The sequence below is a fragment of the Propithecus coquereli genome, unplaced genomic scaffold, assembly GCF_000956105.1.
Source record: "Propithecus coquereli isolate 6110/MARCELLA unplaced genomic scaffold, Pcoq_1.0 Scaffold179, whole genome shotgun sequence".
NCBI lineage: Eukaryota > Metazoa > Chordata > Mammalia > Primates > Indriidae > Propithecus > Propithecus coquereli.
Genome location: NW_012142634.1, coordinates 5,493,319 through 5,514,746, shown reverse-complemented (window position 1 = coordinate 5,514,746; position 21,428 = coordinate 5,493,319). Strand labels below are relative to the sequence as shown.

At 35.9% G+C, this 21,428-nt stretch overlaps 1 protein-coding gene across 2 annotated transcripts in view; it reads right to left on the bottom strand.

Moving 5' to 3' along the window:
- Positions 1 to 407: 407 nt before the first annotated feature.
- Positions 408 to 21,428, bottom strand: part of FAM204A (family with sequence similarity 204, member A) — a 25,881-nt gene continuing 4,860 nt past the window's right edge. For both annotated transcript variants that reach the window (XM_012642436.1, XM_012642437.1), the window contains exons 5-7: positions 15,738 to 15,827; positions 903 to 1,009; positions 408 to 595 (exon numbers count right to left, since the gene is read on the bottom strand). In XM_012642436.1, coding sequence (XP_012497890.1) covers positions 544 to 595; positions 903 to 1,009; positions 15,738 to 15,827 — 249 coding nt within the window. In that variant the 3' untranslated portion in view covers positions 408 to 543. The remainder of the gene's footprint in view (positions 596 to 902; positions 1,010 to 15,737; positions 15,828 to 21,428) is intronic.

Genomic DNA, 21,428 nt, shown 5'->3' with positions numbered 1-21,428 from the left:
AATTGCTTTTACTATATAATTTTGAAATATCAATTCTATTGCCTTCAATAGAAAATCAATAATTACTTTTATAATATTAATTAAAATCATTTGTATAGACAGTATCAATTGAGATGTTTCTGCACTTATGACTAATCCATTATAAATACTTGCCAATCTTAAAAACACAATTCCAGTAAAAGTGTAGTTGTACCAAGTACAGATAAGAAAGTACAAGGAGCTCACTGGCTATGCTATACCAAATGGATAAAAAGCAAAATTGATTTTATACTGTATGTCTATACAAATAAATAAAATCCCATCCTTTTTTTCCATACTTTTTCTTAGATTTCTTCATACAAATAACAGAATGCTTCATTTTATTCACTTCAGTAGGATGAATTCTTGAGAGAAAGATTGAAAAGAGCTGATAATCAACTCCCAAATTTTATGCTGATTTTTTTCTACTTTTTTCAATTTCCTGACATATTTAACATAAGCAGGAAGATCTTTTCAGTAAATTGAGCACTTGAGTCTACACATGTCTTGAAGAACTCCGACAAGTTACATATATCCCATGTTGCTTTTGGTTTCCCATCTCTTCTTTGCTTCAAACCTAAAATGAAGAACAAAAAATACTCAGTGTATTTTTTAAAAAATACTTTGCTAAAGTAACATGTTTACTAAGAGACCAAAGTAAGACAAACTTGAAAATTTGTCATACTCCAATGATTACAAAATAAACATCAAACAGGATGAGGAAATGCCTTTATATTTATAATCTGATAAGCATTCAACAAAGATACAAAGGGTAAAATGAATAACAATTACACACAAACTGGATTCACAAAATACATTAGCGGGATTTCTTCAATTAGTATGAAGTCAGTAGAATTACTAATAAAAACCTTAAGTAAACTTACCCCCATGCAAGTTTCTTCTTTTTTCGAGCAGCCTGTGAATTTTCAGCCTCCTTTTTGGCTTTTACGAAGTTGTGGCAGGCAATTGCTTTGGCAATTTTTACACCAAGCTAAGAATTACAAAGAAGAAAAAAAAGTGAAAACAAATATTCCAGCAAATACAATAACAACAATAATACAAATAATTGAGAACCTGTGGATAAGAAAGCCATGTCTACAAGTTAGAAATTCTATGCTTAGGCCCCCTCAGACAAAGTATAACAAATACAGAGATATGGCTCATATTTCCCTTAACTCCCAGCAGACCCTTTACCCCTAGTTATACCAGTCTCCTGGATAGAAATCCTTTCCAAAGAGGCCCCTCCAGGGTCCACAAAGGTAGTAATGAGGATCTTCGAGCTATTTCAGCATTGCAGGAATTTACGCCTGATAAGGCTGCAGAGACTGACAGAGACATCAAGTTTCCTTGCTCTGGGCTAGAATTACAGCAACTCAGTATGGTCACACCAGTTATCTCATGCTGATCAGAAGCTCTGATTGGCAGTCATAGATGTGATTAATAAAACATGGCAAAACTAATTACTACTTCATAAATGCACTTTGTATGATGGGCAACAGCTTTTAATTCGCTGAGAGTAAAAAGAACATAGGGGTGCTTAGAGGCAAAAGGCTGGGTACCAGGACCAGAGTACCCTCTGTGTGACCCCCTCACACCCATATGCCAGTCCTACTAAAGTCCATCCAAAATGAAATCCCCCATCCCAGAAGTGTTCTATACCTCAACCTAAAATAGTCCTTGTTTCTGTATTTCTCCAGCCCTTCAGCTTCTATGCCATGACCTTACAGTTACACACTCTGCTCTATGCAGCTTTCTGGCTGCAGAGCTATTCCACAGCAAGGATCCCCAGGATGGGCATAGTGATATCATCTTGTTTTAGTGTGCTCTTATTTTTAAAATGCCTGCCCACTGGATGGCTCAAGAGTATCCATTAAGAACTCAGGTTAAACAACAAAGGCTAAAAATCTTTCTGGTGTTTCTTGCCTTTTCTATCCCTATACTCAACCTAATTCATATTAGTAGGCAGACTTGTAGAAGAGAAGAAATGACCTGGAAGCCACTCTGAAGTCAATGTATTAAAGCCTAAGTTTTAGGGATCTGCATGGCAGGAGGTTAACAGCACATGTGTAAGGAAAGAAGCCGATTTAGGAAAGCGAGGTTTGGCATGCTTGACATGTCTTTCAGCTTATCTTGGAGAAGAGTTTCCTTTAGGATGAAATAGACAAGTAGTAATCAAGCACTGGCCGGAGTTTATAAATGAAAGCAAAAGTAGATATGATTTTTCAGTCCAAGAAAGAATACATATAAAGAACATAAGCAAATGGAAGGAAGCTGACAATCAAACCAAGACACCAAGGTGGTCAACATCAACAGGAAAGCCACTGAAGAAAGAATGATTAATTATAAAACAGACCAACCTCAGTGTCTTCTCAAAACTCAAACCAGTATTAGCAGCACTGTGGTTGCCATCCTTTTTACAGAATAACATTCATTCAACAAATTTTATGGAGGCACAACTGTTTTTGCCAAGGACTGTTCTAGGTGCTGGAGATACAGCATTGAGCAAAACAGGAAGTTTTCAAATTGTGAGGCTGGGAGGAAGGTGTTGTTGGTTACATTTGACTGCTTCAATACCGGCTCTGTTTTTTTGGTTCTCTTTTTAATTCCAGTTCTTTATCATAGAAAAGGTCACCTAAGTGAACCAAAGTGAAAAAAAAACAAAAGCTGCGATTCACAGGGCTGTAGCATAATCATCCCAATTGAAAAGGAAAGGCTGGAAGGGATGCTGTGGCCTAAGTTATCATGAAGACGGAATTCCTGTCCACTGAAGAGCTATCCCATTTGTCATACACATAAAGTATCAAGTTAGTACCTGTCAACTAGTTAGGCAGTCAACACTGCAGAATTAAACAAATGCCCAAATCTCACTGGCTGAACTTTTGTTTCTTGTTTCACTTACAGTCCCTGTGGGTAGGCAGGGCTCTTCTCCACCTTGTGGGGGCCAGTAACTCAACTTATGGCTTTCAGGTTCACTATGGCAGAACAAGAGCTGAAGGGCTTTAGTCCAAAAGTGACACATTTCTACTCATAGCCCACCAGTCAGAACTACTCACGTGGCTCCACCTAAATGCAAGGGGGCTGGGAAATGTAGAGGTACAATGGGATGCTAGGGGAGCAGTAAATGCACCTAATAAACTGTCTTCTGATGTAAAACGCAGCTTGGTACCTGTGTTTAAGATAAACATAGGTCTCTCCACATTCATGTGGACGATTTAGTCTCTTTCCCATCCCCCATAGGTAAAACATAAAAATCTATATTATTCCATTAACACCACTCCTATGTATTATGTATCAAAATTTGACATATAATATAGTTTTACCAAACTCACCAAAAAAAGACCCAGTCAGCTAATTTATCTCATATTTAAATTGAGCCTATACTTTGAGTAAGAAACAAAAATGCTCTGAACCATACTTGCCACGTACCATTAACTATGTGAGAAAATTATTTTCTAAAACTGTTGAAAATTAAGATATAGCTGACATTTTCCCAATATGAGTGTCCTGGATTTAGGACAGACAAACCAAAAAGCATCTCAGGGGTCTGGACACGCAGTCATTCGACTTCAATGGACTCTTCACTTTGACATGGTCATGTCCTCTCAGAATGTAAAAGCTTTTAGTGTTCTAGCAATGCTAAGGCCAAATCCAGCATATCCAGCATCACAGTAAAGATTTAGAACATATATTCCTTAATACAGTATAAACTTGTTAGAAATAATTTATTAGAACACATTAAACAACTATTCCATCACTTTGTGAACTAAATAAATATAATAAACAATTAGGTACATGGGCAACACTTGCAGACAGACCTGTTCCTGTAAAAGGTATATATTCTCTAACTGTATTTTACCTTGGGTTAGGTTAAGTGAAATGTTCAACTGATAAACATTGAACAAACCTGGTCTATGTATTCTTTACAGAAAAAAATCTTTTAGCTTGTAATGATGATGAAAAGTCATAGCTTTTTTGTGTCCTTCGCATGCTTAAAATGAATGTGTTTCACTTATTTCTGTGAAGAAAAAAAGGACAGAAATATCTGAAAGTATAAAAGGATAATAAGACTTTCTGTGGAAGAGACGGTTGAGAAGAAATGTAGTTTCCCAGTCAAGAGGACTAACTCGAGTTCCAGAATATAAAAGAATATCGTGCTGTGTTTCAGTATTACAAACAAATAAAATAGGCCGACAAGAATCCCCCTTTCGCTTCTATAAAAAGAAAAATGCATCTTCATGCCCAATGTAAACATCACAAAAGCTTGGTCAATGATTTTTATATTAAAAAAACAGTTTCAGGTCATCAGATAATTATAGCAACACAATGTGGGAAGAATTTTTTTTAAATGAATAAAAATACATACAAAATTTTTTGTATGTGTAGCCAAAGTATCAGCATTTTCCATATAGAACATCCAATATTTTGCTGCATTTTAATTAAGGTGTCTAAACATTATCACAAAGAACTGCAAATTGGTCAGAGCATGCAGTAAGGAAAATTAAGCTCTAAAGGCTTTTTATCACCATATTTCAGGAACCAAGGGTGTAAAATGTTCTAATTTGGGATATATTAAAAGCCATAAAAGGTCTTTCAAAAAGATTAATGGTACTTTGCTTGGATTTAAGATAAGGGCTTTAGCTGGTTGGAAAAGCAGGGCCCTGGCTGGACCCTTGAGGCATTCATCTTTACAGCCACTTGGAAGATTTGTAAAAGCGTCTGCATAACCTCAAGCAAATGCACGGCGACATTTTTTTAATTCCTTTCAATTTTACAGGTTTAGCCTGTGTAAATCATATTGGGTTGTAAAATAGATATAATGGCACATCCTTGTAACCTAGTACAGATTTTTAAAAGACAAACTTCAAAATAAAGTTAGCTTTTCTTGCAAAATCTTGTCATAAAGTTTGCTGATAATCATTTGAAGCATCTGATTCAAACAGCTTAATCTAGCATAACTGTAAATTTCTTATTCATTTCATAAAATATTTTACTCATCTCAAAATTACTAGCTTGTAACAGATTTATAAAGTTTTCCTCCCTTTTGAACACTTTCAAGGCACTTATTTAAAAATACCAATTATCATACTTTAACTTTTTATAGAATAATAGGTCTCTATGAAAAATATTTATGCCATTCTCTTTTGTTCTTTAATTAAATGAAAACAGATGTTTTCTGAAGTAAAGCGGAACCATTACTGGAGTACTTAAAGTGTTAAGGTCTTTAATTTTTATATCAGTTTGGTCGACAATTCCTGATTGTCTTTACTCAAGCTCAACATTAATGTCAAGCAAGTTACCTAGGAGACGAAAGAGATCAAAGAGACAAAAACCCCTCCAATGTCTGATTAATCAAGCCTGCAAACAGCTTATTTCTTTTAGCCTGCATGCAAGTATGAAAATGAGATTCTGGGAGCCGAACATTGTGCAGATTTGTTCATTCTTATCAGAACAAAGCCAGCGGCAGCTTATTTCATGGATCATTGGCACTGTCATCAGTGCTACACAGAACGGGTGACAGCTCCTCATTTTGAGGCTTGAACAAAATTAGCAAAAAGTCGGCACAAATTAGCCTCTCATCTTTTTAGTAATATGACATTATTCATTTACTTTTTATCCAATTTTTAATTTTTTCCTTGTCAGCTATCCCTTTCTAGTGTCTCTTGCATGGCATCATAAAACGCCTTCCAAAAAACAAGCAAAGAAATAGCCAAAGTTGAAATAACATGCAAAGTTCAAGAAGCAAATAAGAAAAAGCACTTCCAATGACTAATGATGCTGTGGTTTTTTAAATAACTTTCAAAACTTTGCACTAATATTGATAAAAAACAGCTCAGAATGCCACACAGTTAAAGAGTTTTATGAAATTGGGGGTATATTTCAAATAAAGAATATAATGTGGCTGGTGTGTTTCACTCAAACCAGAATTTAATATGGTATGTACTATAGTACATTCAGGACATGTACATTTGGTTTGGTACCTTTCTCTCCATTGTCACACCTGAAATGCCAAAGCTCTGATAACAGTCAATAAGCTTGGCCATATCTAGTCATTTAACTCTGACTTTCGATCAAATCATTTTAAGAAGTCACCTAATTTCACTGTCATCTTAAAATGTACATGCACAAGTTTGCATACATTTGCTTACTATACATATATCTATGTGTGTACAACTATGCACCCATCTATTATTTATTTTTATATCTACAACTTCATTATCACTTTATTTCAAAGCATAACCCAACAAATTCTGTTTTTAAAACACATCATATATATACACACACACAAATATCTTTCATTGTGTATCTATGTATATAAGATATGACTCATATACTCAACTTCGATTTCATAGTGAAATAGTTTATATAACACCTGTTTTAATGATGACTATTAAGGCTTCGAATTATATGCAGATTGAAGTATTCCAAAAAGGGAGAAAAAATGTTATACTGTTGAAATTAGTCCTGGATATAGACATTTATATTCAAGGAACTTATTCCATTCATAAGGGGAAAAAAAGCATTAAAAAATTAACCATAAGCTGCAAGATGCTTTACACAGCCCCCATCAGAAAGACAGTTTTTTTAAAGAACTGTAGTACTGTTTTCAGCAATTTCTTTATCTCTGTTCTTCTAAGTAAGAAAGCCTATTAACAAGCTTTGAACTTAAAATCACATTTACAATAATGTGCCATCAACAGTTTTATAAGCTAATTAGAAAAAGATTAATTAATGACTGGCTGCTAATAAAATGGCAATCATGAAGAAAGAAACCAAGGGTGCTAAGCTTCAACTACCACCAATTAAGAGCTAATTACAAACAAATTATATATGTGTTTTGCTGTGGGCTTTAATTTACTAAAATGGTTTTAATTAAAAGAGAAAACATGCTGATTAATTGAACTGCAGAAAAAATCTACAGTATAAACTGTGCTTTGTCTGTCTCTTTAATTAGACTTGTAACATCTGAAATCTTTTTTTAAGGTTAGCTAAAAGCACAGATAAACATAATTAAAAGACAGCACAAGGAACACCATTTGAGGTGATCACCCAATCATACCCCAAAGGTTAAAAGAAAACATCCTCATGCAATGAGATCTGAGTAGGCACACCTAAAAATCTGAGAGAAAAAAAACCATCACTGAGCACTAATCTTATTTTTCTGATGTTAAAAATGCTCTAACGTCACTGCTGTACACAATTTTTATGGGAACAAACATACCTTCAAACTAGATGTAAAGGAATTCATTCAGGCCCTCCTTTAGTTGAACAGATATAGCTTATTTTCCATACATTGTCCTAACTATTCATCTACATATAATAACTGAATTACTTATAAGAACTAAGGAGAACAAGGCTTCAAAGACTTAAAATAACCATTTAAAAGCCTCCCAGACTATGTGCAGACTACAAATGATACACAGAGGAAGTTTTAAATTAGAAAGCACTGAGAGATGACTAAAGTTAAGGAGAGGGAGTCAATTCTAAATGATCCTGAACAGAAACACATCCCCCTCCCGAAGGCAGAGAGTTCCCACCTTTCCTAGGTGGCTGCTTAAGCTGCTGACCAGCAGAATCCTATTCAGTGAGGTTTTTCCCTCCTTAGAGTCCTATATCCTTGCCCATTGCTAATCAGTGAAAAAATACCCAAAAAACCCCAAAAATGGTCCTAAATTCTACTGCCTAACGGGAAAGAGAAAATAAATAATAAATAAATGAATGAAAAAGTAAGGGATCGAAGTCAGAGTAGCAAAATTTGAAAGAAAGACATAAAATGTATTTTACAAGAGAGTTTTTAGACATTATATGACTCCATATGAAATAATCATTTAAGGAAAAAAACAACCATTTGCTTTTAGAGCAAAACCCCTACAGTTAGATTGTATTCATCACATACACCCCTAGTAATAGTAAGAAAATAACCTCCTTTCCATAAAAATAAAATGTTGAAATGGAGATATGAAATTTAAACTCAATATATGTAAATAAAATGTAATGCATTTTTACTGTTTACCCAATCTTCAGCAGCTAGAAATCACAGTAATTAAGACAACAGAAAGGATCTGCCATCCTTCAACAGGGTAACAGGTTCCAGTGATAAATTTTTATAATACCGAATTGGAATATACTGTTCACCTTTCTCTCCGAGCGAACTGTTTTACCTTAGAAACATGGTTGTCAAGATATTTCTACCCAAAGAAAGTACTTACAAAAACAGGAAGAAAACAATTTTCTTCTCTGGATTATAGAATAAAGGGTTTAGAACTGAAAGATCTGCTTCACTATAATATGTCTTTCAATTCAGGTTCTTTTTTGTTTTTGTTTTTGATGCGAATATAATAGCACTGATAAGAAGTAACTTTAAACATCTCTAGTTCAAAAATTTAAGCAAATGTCTCAATTTTCAACTCTAGATATAATAATACTCCAGGTATTTTGACAGGTAAATCTGTCAAAATTGTATTGTTTGGGAAGGATATTTTTGGAGGGTGGGGAGGGAAGGGGACTTCAAGCCCCTATTCCATCAAGACGATAGCACTTACATCTACATAAAACTGATAACTGAAATGAAAAGGGCGAACTGTAGTCAAACCTTCTCAGGGAAACCAAAGCCTAACAATAATTGGAAAAATTCTGAATGCTAGAGAACAAGTGCTACAGCATCCAAAGCATTTCTGAGAAAAGACTACTTTTTAGATGGTAAAATAAAATGCAGAACCTGTCTCCTCAAATGTACATATATAACCCTCTTAAGATAAGAATACCTTCAGATTTTCTAGGAATTGCTCTAAAAATAGAACTTAGGCTACAAATTAATAGTCTACACAAATTTAGAGAGCACTTAATTCACTTAGCTATGAAAGAATACAACTCAATCAATTCAAATTTAATTTTTTTAAATGGCCATTCCTTCTTTAAGAATTAACATACTATTAATACTTCAACATTATTAACTTTACCTACACTTTACAATCTAAAAATTTAAGCAGTCTACTTCATATAATAAAAGTAAAATTAAATTCCTGGTTTAATTCATTCTGCCAATATAATATTTACTTATACCTATAAAGAAGACACTATTAAAATGAGATATATATTTTTTATCTTTTTTAATCACTTCTACCTGTGATAAATATTAAACTCAACAGCACTAAAAGCTGATGTCATTGCCTCAGGTCCTCATTTACAAGTTCTACAAAATGAGCTTTGAAATATGAAACATCTTATCATATCATTACTATAAATTGAAGGGTTTTGGTCTTAGCAAAGATGGAAGTGGATTATAACCAAACATCTCAGATGTGAATATTAACACCTTGCAAATCATCAAAAAACAATATGACTACTCTTTCTAGGTTGCAAAGAATTGTTATAATGTTACAACATGAAGTATTGGCGTTTTTTTAAGGAGTCAATTACTTGGTGTTGTCAAAGATCGTCCTATTTCAGTTCCTTACAAAAAAAAACTTAATCCTCAAGAACATAAAAATGCTTAAACAAAATTCATAGACAACCTGTCTTCGCCATTCATTTCTGCCATCACACTGTACAGGGATAACTAAAATCAATCTGAGCAATATATCCAGCTAATGTAGGTATGACTCATTGAGTGGTAGAAACTCACTGTTTTGCTGCCAGAGTGGGTTTTTATCGATAGTAGGCTAACATGAAGATGCCTAGGGAGAAAACCTCTTTATAAAATGTGACTAACTGCTGCTTACTTAATCAAATCTAGGCTTCAGTACTTCATTTTAAAATACTTGTTTCTACTAGTTTCTAAAAATTGGTATGATCTGGATTGTAACAAAGATGACATGTAAGAAAAGACAATACCAAAGGATGGCATTTTCAAGGATTACTATCAATGAATGGAATGTACTTCCAACCAAGTCTGGGTCACAAATATGCTCGAATACTTGTATGTGCATAACACAAACACACACATATATATATTTCAAATTGAAACAGTTTTGTCATTATAACACAAACCCAAGTATATGTTTTTACTTTATCTATCCCCTCTGTTAACTAAGAAGTATTTAACCAAGAGGAGGGAACAGTCTCAAAATGATGACATTTACTACATGGCAAAACCAACAGTAACAGAAAGCACAATCTTGATTGAGTCATCCGCCCCCCGTAACCAGATTATATTCATCCTTAATGTCATCCTTAATTTAAGTGAATATGATTCTGGAAAACCATGTGCTTGCTGTGCCACCATGATAGCACACTGACGGCCTTATTTTGGCATACCATTTTTTTGAGGAACTGTTTTCAAGGCCTATTCTCAGACATGGTTCTACTTTTGGCTTCATTTTTCTCAATACTGATGCTGCCCTATTGGTTTCACAGGCTTATAAATGTTAAACATCAAAAATTAGTTTCACTTATTATGGTTGGAAAAGGCTTTAAGAACTCTGGGATCTGTGCCTCTGAGCAAAGGCTTTATCAGCAGGTCCCAGTCACTGCTGCTTGAAAAAGAAAACAGTACTGATTAAAAACCAATATACCTGATTTCCAAAAGGACACCTGCGATGCATGTATACATTTAATTCATAAAGGGCTTCTGCCCCCAAACTCACACTTACTTCTCAAAATCCCATCCACACATATCTACAGTGATTGGCACCAAGGGAATAAATATGAAAAATTAAATCTCAAAGTAAACTATTCATTCAAGAATTCCATCTTGATTAGTTATTCTTCACGGGTGTGTAATGAACATGACACCAGTATCTTTCCAACGTCTATGCCTGAACAGCAAACATTTTCCAGATGTTTTCCCACTTATACAGGGAGAAGAAAAGGGCTTGAATTATTGTTCTTTAACTAGAATTCTATAATTCTATACCAAATGAATTTACTTTACCATAAAATACTTTACCAGAAAAACGTTTAGTATCCTTGCAAGTGCTGAAAATATGTATTTCTAAAGCAATCTCATTTGTCATAGAGTGTGCCAGGAAATAGCCCTTAAAATCTAAAACACCTAGTCAGTATATCATAACTCCCATTCTAAAATAGCAGTATGACAAAATACAACAGCAAAACAGAAATTTAATATCCCCAAAAGAAACACATTTGTGAAGCCTTTAAGGCACTACTTCTGTATGTTATGACAAGCAGCTTCAAGCTGCACATAGGAAGGAAAGCTCACCAGTGAATACTAGTAAAGCAGGTAAGGGCTAAGTTAATAGGGAAGTGCTGGTGGGCAGAATATCACATGGTGACCCCATCCCAGTGCACCATTTAGGAATACTATACCCAATTCTCAATTGTCCAGATACACTGAGAGATTTAACATGGATACATAAAAGATTCTATAATCCAATATCTCACTTAAGCCAAATTTTAGATTTGGTTTGCCAGGTTAATATGAAAAGTACAAACAAATCATGTTTTAAAGATCTAAAGTCATTTGGCAATCACCATAATAATAATTGTCCCATGCAAGAAAGAATCAGCAACGGAAGCTAAAACTAGTGAGTGTAAGTACAATGATAAAGATAATATTTACACAGTTTCAGATTATTTCCCATCTCCCCATGAGATACTTATTTATTACAATGGGAAAAATAGTAACTTCACAATAGAGAAAGCCTGAGATACCACCCTAACCAAATAATCAAAGTAACACCATCAATAAATGAGAAAAATAGCACATGCCTCTGGATATCTTACAGTGAGAAGGACACATCGCTCCTGTGATTTTCCTGCCAAAAATGCATAACCTGAAATTAATCATAAGGAAACATCACACAAACCAAAATTAAGGGACATGTTACAAAATAACTGGCCTCTACTCTTCAAAAATGTTAAGGTCTTAAGAAACAAAGACTGAGGAACTAGTCCAGATTAAAGAAGACTAAAGAAACAACAAGGTGCAATGTTGTACACCAGGAAAACAAAAATTTTCTTTTGCCATAAAGGAAATTAGTGGAATTGGCAAATTTAAATAAAGTACATAAATTAGAGAAAATGAAAGCAAATGTAAAATGTTAACATTTCAGGTATCCGAGTGAAGGGTAAATAGGAAATCTTTATACAATTTTGCAACTTTCTCAAAGTCTGAAACAATTTCAAAATAAAAGGTTTTTCTAAAAAATGTAAAATGTGTTTATCGCAAAATTTCAGCATTACTAACTACTAAAAGAAGCACAGAACCTGCAGTAAAATAAATGCTTCTCTGTAAATTCCCCTTGCTTCAGGTGGGGGTACTAATAAATACAAAAAGACACAAAGAAAAATAGCCGTTGACAGATCACGTGGAGCTCATATTTTAACACTTTGGACTAGGCTTTGTCATACTCTTTCTTACTTTATCAAGGCAGAAATCTGGGAAACTAACTGACCTGAGGGACTCTGCTGGTCAGTCACCTCATCATTTGGAAGAGATCATATAATACATAACTCTTGGGTCTTCCAAAAGGAAGGCTGGACAAGCAATGGTAATGAGACATTGAGTTCCGTGATCCTGAAGAGACCAGTGAAGAGACAAAATCCACAGCATTTCTAAAAACAATAGGGCAGCCATGAGCTAAGGCCCTGCTGGCTTTTCTTACGTGCCCATCTTAAGCTTTTATCCAGCAGATTCCAGATCAGCCAGCATCTGACAGCAACCAGTAACATATTCCCAGAATTTTTTAGGGGATTCCAGAAACGCATATTCTCCATGTGGCGCAACATGAAATACTTCATCACCTGTGATGCATTTAAGTACCACTTCTCTGAAAGGTTTTGCTCCTGATCCAAATGAGGTAGGTATTTAGGCCAGGCTGCCACCACCTTCCACAACCCCCTGATTGGTTACTGCTGCCTTATATGCTTTTCAGTCCCCCTTAGACCTTGAGTCACTCCTCACTATCCCCATCATGACGTCTCACTCTACCCCACTACCTTATAGCCACAAAAGGTATCCACCCACTGGAGTCTTCCAAGCCCCAAGCACTGCCCCTCCCCACCATTCCCTGCCATTTTCATGGTCGACTTCAAAATTTGGAGATTAGATATACTACTGGTATAATTTTGCTATACTTTTAAGTAGAGTTACTTGAAAGTAACTGTACTTTGAAGCTGACCAAGAAACAAAGCCACTATTTCTAACAGTACTTCTATAGACATGTAAGTTCCAATGCCAAAATAGTCTACTTACTAACAAACAATAGATGCTATTTGTTGAATAGAATTTTAAAGATGATTTTTGGCATATAGCTCATCATTTAAGAATAAGGACCCCTATCTTATTCTTACTGAAGAAGCCACTGCAATAACCAACAATTAACACTGAAATCCTACTGAGTTTGTGGCACCATTCAACACACTTTCAAATTCACTTTATTAAAATGTAAAATGTGTACCTTTCTATTCTGAAATAGAGTAATAAAATGCTATTATACACAATGAAAGCTATACTCAATGAACCAAAATATGACTACTTTAGAGATGAAATGGAGTAACTATCAAACTGCAAGCACAGGAAGTACTATAAGATGGGAAAGGGAGAATGATACCTTATAAGAAAAAAAGTAAACATTAAAAATACTTTATGATCCAGCAGTTCCACTTGTGGTTATATGCCCAAAAGAACTGAAAGCAGGGATTCAAACAGACATGTGCACACACATGTTCACAGCAGCACTATTCACAATAGTCAAAAGGTGGAGGCAACCAAAGTGTTCACTGAAGGATGAATGCGTAACCAAAATGCAACACATACCCGGAATGTAACAAATACATGCTACAACATGGGGGAAACTGAGGACATTATGCTAACTGAAATATGCCAGACACAAAAGGACAAATATTATATGATTCCATTTATATGAGACATCTACAGTAGTCAAATTCATAGAGACAGAAGGGTGGTTGTCAAGGGCTGGGTGGAGAGAAGAATGGGGAGTTACTGTTTAATGAGTACAGAGTTTCAGTTCTACAAGATAAAAAGAGATCTGGAAATGGACGGTGGTGATGGCCACACAGCAATGTAAATGTGCTTAATGCCACTTAACTGTACACTTAAAAGTAGTTAAAATGTTAAATTTTATGTTATATATATTTTACCACAATAAAAAAAATACTTCATAAAAAATGTCATTTTATTTTTTGAAAGGCCACATAACTGCTATTTATGCTACTTCTTGCTTATGCCCCTAACTGAAGCCCATGGCTTTATAATTTCCTTTATATTAGCCTCTAACACATACACACACACACACACACACACACACACACACACACACACGCACGCGCACTCTCTCTCTTTTTCTCTCTCTCGCTCACACTCTTAAATTGCACACAGAAGTGGGTTTTTTTTTTTTGAGACAGAGTCTCGCTCTGTCACCCAGCCTAGAGTGTAATGGCACGATCAGAGCTCACTGTAGCCTCAAACTCCTGGGCTCAAGAGATCCTCCTGCCTCAGCTTCCCAAGTAGCTGGGACTTCAGGTGTGCACCACCACGCCTGGCTAATTTTACTTTATTTTTTTAGAGACAGGGTCTTGCTATGTTGCCCAGGCTGGTCTTGAACTCCTGGCCTCAAGTAATCCTCCTGCCTCAGCCTCCAAGTATTGGGATTATTGGCATGAGCCACTGGACCCAGCCCTTAGAAGTATTTAATGTGACAAATGATTTTCAAGGGTTTAAAGAAAAAAAGATGATTTCTGAATTCCTTTTCTGAACTTGCGTTTTTCTACACAAAAATGTAAAATTTACAAGATACTTTAGGCCTGCAGCCCAAAATAGAAGGAAAAACACAAAAATCACAACTAACAGCCATCAGTGATAGATTTTTTGACATCTAATGACGCAAGAGTACAAAAGTATTTCCATAGAAGAATTTACTGAAATCATAAGCTTATCTCTAGTCTCGGTTTAAGAAAAAAGTCTACCTGCAAGTGAGTTACAATAGCAAGTGTGGCCAGCAGTTTACACAGATAACTCAATATGCTCTCTACATAACTAAACACAATAGAGTTGTTAACGTATGAAGTGAAGGAGGTAAGGATCTGGGTACTAAAATAAAAGCTATGGTAAAGATTTTTCCTAGAAAGGACAAAAAGGTATTACAAAACAACAACAAAAACAACACATGCATGCAAATATTGAGCTCTCTAATCTATATGTGACATTAATTCTCAACTGGCGGAATACTAGCCCTTTGCCCTGGGGAGTAGAAGTCACAATCTTCTTGTGGCCTTCCTGGAAAAAGAATATTCAACATATCTACTGGTTTTATACTATAGAAAAAAAGCCTGAAAATTCTTTAGGGCTGAGGGAGATGTGCCGAACATAAGTAAGAAAGCATTTTAGCAGGGGTTAAGAAAAGGTTTAGGGAATGTGATTTTAGAATATATAGCTGCCCTCAGGGAGAGTTAAATCGAGTAAAAGATGCAAATGGAAAAAGAAAGCTAGGCTTTTAATCATACCTGAAAAAAACCTTTCTGATCTAGGTAAAATCTAAGGTTGAATATCAATCATGGGTTATTTCCAACATAAATTTTTGACCAGAATAATTTAAAAACATTAAAGACAAAAATATAACGTAGTATTTCCAAGTAAATGACAGAATAAGAAGGAAGAAAATGGACAAAGAGCAAAATGTTAGATCAAATATTTTAATACTGAACATATTAATGATCATAAAAAGAATGCATATTCTATGAATGTATATTCATTTTAGAAAATATGGAAACACAGAAAATGTGTAATCAGTATGACTCACCTCTCGAGTAGCTAGCTGGTTGCTGAGTTCCTCAGCCTTCTCAATATTCCACTCTTCCACAGCCTGGTCTATCCTCTTTTCAAGGCCTGACTAGAAAGAAAAGAAACCTAAAAATTAAGGGCAGGAGGGAAAGGCAAACATGTGCTAGCCAAGATTATATCACAGGACTACACCAAATGTATTACATACATAGACCATTTAATTCTCACGATAACTCCGTAAGATAGTTGGTACCGTGCCCATTGGTGCCAGAAGTCTCAGAGACACTAAATGGCTTACCCAAGGTCATATAACTTCTTGAACTAATAAAAAGGGGATGCAAATCCAGATTTTTGTGACTCCAAAGCTTATGCTTTCCCTTAATAACAATAATAATGTTAATGATAATAATAGCTAAAATTTATGGAGTGCTTATTATGTGGCTGACCCTAGGCTTAGTACTGCAAAAAAGCTCAGTTAATTCTTATAACAACTCCATGAAATAATAACATTATCCTGTTTTAAAGATCAGGGAACAGAGGCTTAGACTCCCTAACTTGGCCAAAGGCTGAGTTTGTAAGCAGTAAGGCCACCATGTGAACCCAGGTGTGCTCAGAGCCTCCATTCTCAACCACAATTTCCTCTTTGTCTATACTGCCCATTTCTATAGCTCAAGACTTTTATTTAATAGCCCCTCATAGTCTTTGACTGTGGACATTAGGCTGAATATTAAACATGGGAGGAAATTACATATACTTCAGGAAATCGTAATTAAAATTTTCATGAGATTACCAAACTGACTATGGTAGAACTCATCTTACATTTATGAAAAGATGCTCAGACTTAAATACTATGAGTTCTAGCTTGTGAAAATAGTTACTACAGGTAATAAAAATTTTAAAATATAGTATAATATGATTCTTATGAAAAAATTTTCTTCTAACAATGGATTTTCTAGTACATTGTTTAACTTCCACATTTTCAGTTAATATTGTATCTACTAAAGATTTCTTCCTCCTTATCTAATAACAGAAGTCCTAAGAATATGCTAGATTATGCTAGTCAACTGAGAGAAATTTTGTTCCTGTGTAGCCTTTGTTGAAATGAGATTAAAAAACAGCTACAACATAATTTTCCTAAAAAGATCACAGAAACAAGACCAGTGAGGTCGTCACTGATGTCTGTTGTTAAGGGAAAACTGTTCCTTCTCACAACCCCACCTAAGTACCTGGGAGGCCAACAGGTGTTTCTGCTTGCTCCCCACTGCAGCTAGAGACCTTCACTCAATAGTTCTTTGTGGTCTTTGACCCCATGCCATATGGCTCTAATGCCCTCCTCCCATTTTTGTCCTGTGATCGATCATCTACTAGTCTCCAGAAATTTCCTTTTCTGGTATTTCTGCATAACTCTTTTCCTGATAGTCCAAGCAACACCCTGGACTCACTTTTCAAACATCCTTCATCTTCAGGGACCTCTAACTCTACCCATCTCAGAAGTCTATACTCTAGGCCAGTGCCTGTGTACCAGTTCTGGTTGGTGCACAGTGTCAATCCATGGGAAAAATAAGGAGTTTGTTCCAGAATGCAAATCCGCTTCATGACTAAGCACAGTTTTGCCTAGATGACTTTTGGGCAGGAGGAGGGTAACAAGACTTTCTCATTGAGGAGGGTAGTACACTGAGTTATTCAGGAACACGTTCCTTGTATCTTTGCAGACCAGTACTTTGAGGAGGATTGCTGTAGGTCATGTTATAGATATCATGAAAGCTCTACCCACAAAGCTTCACAATCTAGAATTCTGCTCCCTAAATATAATTCTCCACTTATCCTCCTACCCAATATGCCTGCTTTGTCTTCATCTGGAACCTTGATCCTTGGCACCCTCATACTTATTCTCACAGTTCCTCAGTCCCTTCCTGGACTCTTTCATCCTCCCTCTCTAGTTTGCAACCCATGATTAACCTTATCAAACTAGACTCTAAGGCAGTGGTTCTCAAAGTTTACCTTCTAGACCAGCAGTATCAACATTACCTGGAAACTTATTAGAAATGCAAATTCTCTGAATCAGAAACTCTGGGCTGGGGCCCAGTGATACACATGGTTCCGATGCAGACTAAAATTTATGTCAACCACACTCTCACTCTTGAAACTATCTGTTATCTCTTATTGTCCCTTAATCTTAGAAGTCCTCAAGGTTCTGTGATTAGCCTCTTTTCCTTCCTACTTTTCACCCTCCCCAGTAACCTACTCAATCCTGGGGCTTCCCTTACTTCTTATGAGCTATTTATGTCTCTAATTCAAAACATCTGACTTCTCCCCTGTACCAAAATCTACATCTCTACCTACTTGCTAGTCATCTTCATATTGAAGGCCTTGCCAAGGTAGTTTTCCATTTTATTGTATCTATAACAACCTCATCTCTTCCTGCCCTGCTTCTCCTCCTACTACTAGGTCACCCTTGACCAAATCCTCAATTATCTGTAACGCTTCTAAGCCCTGCTCCCATGTGAGCTCTATTCTGCAGAGTTGTTCACTTTGCCCTCTTGTGCTTCCTCAGGGTCTCATCATCCCTTATGTGGAATATTATAATTTCCAAACTGATCTTCTCTTTCTGTTCTCCACTCTGTGCTGTTGCTGTACCTCGTGTCCCTACAGCACTTACTGGTCTGACACACTGCAGTGAGCTGTGCCTGTCTCCCCCTCGGGTTCTATGCTCAACAAGAGCTCAGTAAGAGCAGACTCTGTATGTCACTGGCTTGTCCCAGAATCCCGACCAGTTCCTTCCACCTAGGAGGCACTCACTCAGTCTGTGCTTCGAGCTAATATTCACAGTGCAGTTATCCATGCTCGCTTTAGCGCTGCAAGGACCCCATCCCAACTGGGAACATTTATTATATATCCACTGCTTTGAAAAGTTCCCAAGAGAATTCCACACCTGTAATATTGTAATAATAATGCCCCTATGATCAAAAAAAGGGTCACATGTATTGCACTTGATATAAATCTATCCCTCTACTAGAATATATATTTCTTGAGGGCATAGATAATATCTTCTCTGTTTTGGGTTCCCAGAGCTTAGTTCAGTACCTGTACCTAGAACTTTATATTTACTCTTAAATTTATATTGGAAATAAAGTCATTTTCTTTAAAAAATGTAAATTCAATACTCTCTCCTTCCTGTGCAAAATATTAGGTAGCTCTTCAAATGCCACTGAGACACACGAAATACATTAATATCAAACTTCAATTTTCCCTGTACCACAAATTCTAGGATAGCCTAATATCTCAACCCAGACCTTATCCAATCACATCCAAGCAAGCCAGCAGCCCAGACCTGTTCATCTCAGCAACATGGTCACCAACAGCACTTAAGCCTGTCCTGTATGTTCCACACAGCAGCTCTGTTCCCTTTTGATTATCTAGACTTTCTGAGATCATGCAAGATCTGGGTATTGCATTCCTTTACACCAGGACCTGAAATGAGCACAGATCAGTGAGTAACAGGCATCTACTCTATTTTTGCCACCAATGCCCAAGAATAAACAGATGGTCTGCTTATGGAGTCATTTTGCTGCGTCAACTTGCTAATTTCCCCTTGGCTACTATGGAGCCACAATTTAAAAGTTAACATCACAAAGGGGGAAAAGAAAAAACACTCCCCCCTTTTCTAGAAAATCATATGAACTGCAGAGCTTATAGGTATAATTTCCACTTGAAAATACATCGGTGAAAATTACAAATCTATCTTTTCACCATAAACCAACTGCCATTCCCCCAGCCATTCAGAGCAGCATATCAAGGTGATGGCAAAATACATTACAGCACCGGACTAGAAGTCAGGCAATGTGGTCAAAGCTCTGGGTAAATGAAGTACTTGATTTGTAAGCTCAGTTTCCTTACAGATAATGAGAGGATTGGCTTGAATGATCAAAATTTCATCCTAGAAATAAAAATCCTAAGTTTCTAATACATTTTCAACTTCACTTTTAGCGCTTTCAATAGTATTTTGCTTGTTTTTTAAAATTTCAACAAAGTTTCAGTAGATACAACTGTTTTTCTTTTCTTCCCTTTCCTTTTTTTCTGGCAATTTATTTAAGTAAAGTATAATAGTGCCTTTTGGCTCTAAAAAATTTCTGGTTCCATGTGTATATTCAAACTTTGTTTCTATTAGAACATATTAACATTCCAAGTACATTCAAAATGCTTATATTAGTAAAAAAAATTTCCTCTGTAAAACATTTCCATCTCCTTAAGACCATAAGTTCAGGTTACAAAGAGCACAGCTGGCAAGATCAGACCTGGGTTCAAATACCAGCTCCTCTACTTATGAACTAACCAACCTTGAATGAGTTTGGAAACCTCTGTATGTTACAGTTACCTCACATGTAGTAAAAGGAGAATAAAACCACATCCTCTACAAGGTTAGCATAAGGGTCAAAGAAAATATATGTAAAATACCTAGCCAAGTTTTTAGAATATAGCAATCATCCAATAAATAATAAGCTGCTTCTATTATTACTATCTAAATATCAGGATACCATTAATGCAAAGAGAAGGCTTATCTTTATTGGCTACAGACTTCATTATAGTTCTTTAAGGACTCAGATCTAAGCACAAAACCCAAGAATTCAACCCAAGAGTCAGTAAGTAGTCTCACAAAACAGAATTTGAGCATAAGGCTTTTTTGCAAGTCTTAAGTTGGACCCAAGTGTAGCCTTTATTTGCCTTATCTATGACATCTTCCATACCACAGGCATGGCAGTAGACACAGCAGCGCTGCTGACAGCTTGCAGTGGTTCTCATGTGCTTCTAAGTTGCTTTTTGGCCAGAATCAAAATACAGCTTAAGATGCATCTGAATGTAGACAAAGCAATTTTGGGATGGCAATTTGGCCACAGGTGGAAAATTCATTTAAGGGCAGTATCTAACAGGTTCCCACAAGGCAACTACTAACCTCTAATTAACAAAGTTTTACTGCAGATGTCAAAAGACATGACTACAAATATTTAAGAAATTTATGGGTACTAGGTTTAACATTATGGACTAACATCCAGATGTGCATATGTAGAATATCTTTAAACTATGTGATTAAAGCTCTTAAAATCAAACTGTACCACATTATATTTCTACAGAAATTTTGCTGCTAAATATTTGGATACTATATTTAATTTTAAAGGTTAATACATATGACTCATCTACTTAAGTTGGCTTCACTGGACCTAAACAACTAAAGAAAAAAATGAGGTAATTTCTCCATAAAGCGTGGGAGAAGAGCTATCTTTATATATAAAGGTATTTATTTATGATTGTGTTACCTTTATATATAAATCATACTCACTTAAATCATCTGAGTAAGTAAAAACTAAGTCCAACTGTGACATCAGAAAAATCTAGATTTGGGACCAAAATGACTTGGGTTTAAAGTCTCATTTCACTTCTTACCTGTCCTGTTTGTTTCCTTAGGCAAATTATGCTGAGATTCAGTTTCTTCATCTGTATTATAAGACTAATGTTAGCCCTACCTACCCATTCTACAGGGATCACACAGGGATCAAGAGAGAATGCTTTCTAACCAATACCAGGGGAACTTCATGATACCACTACAACACCCCCACACCTCTCCCTCCACACTCCTACATCTCTCTCCCCACCCACTCAAGGCAGCAAGCCTTTTAAATGATCTATGTATTGAAGTACCATGTAAGTATCTGGT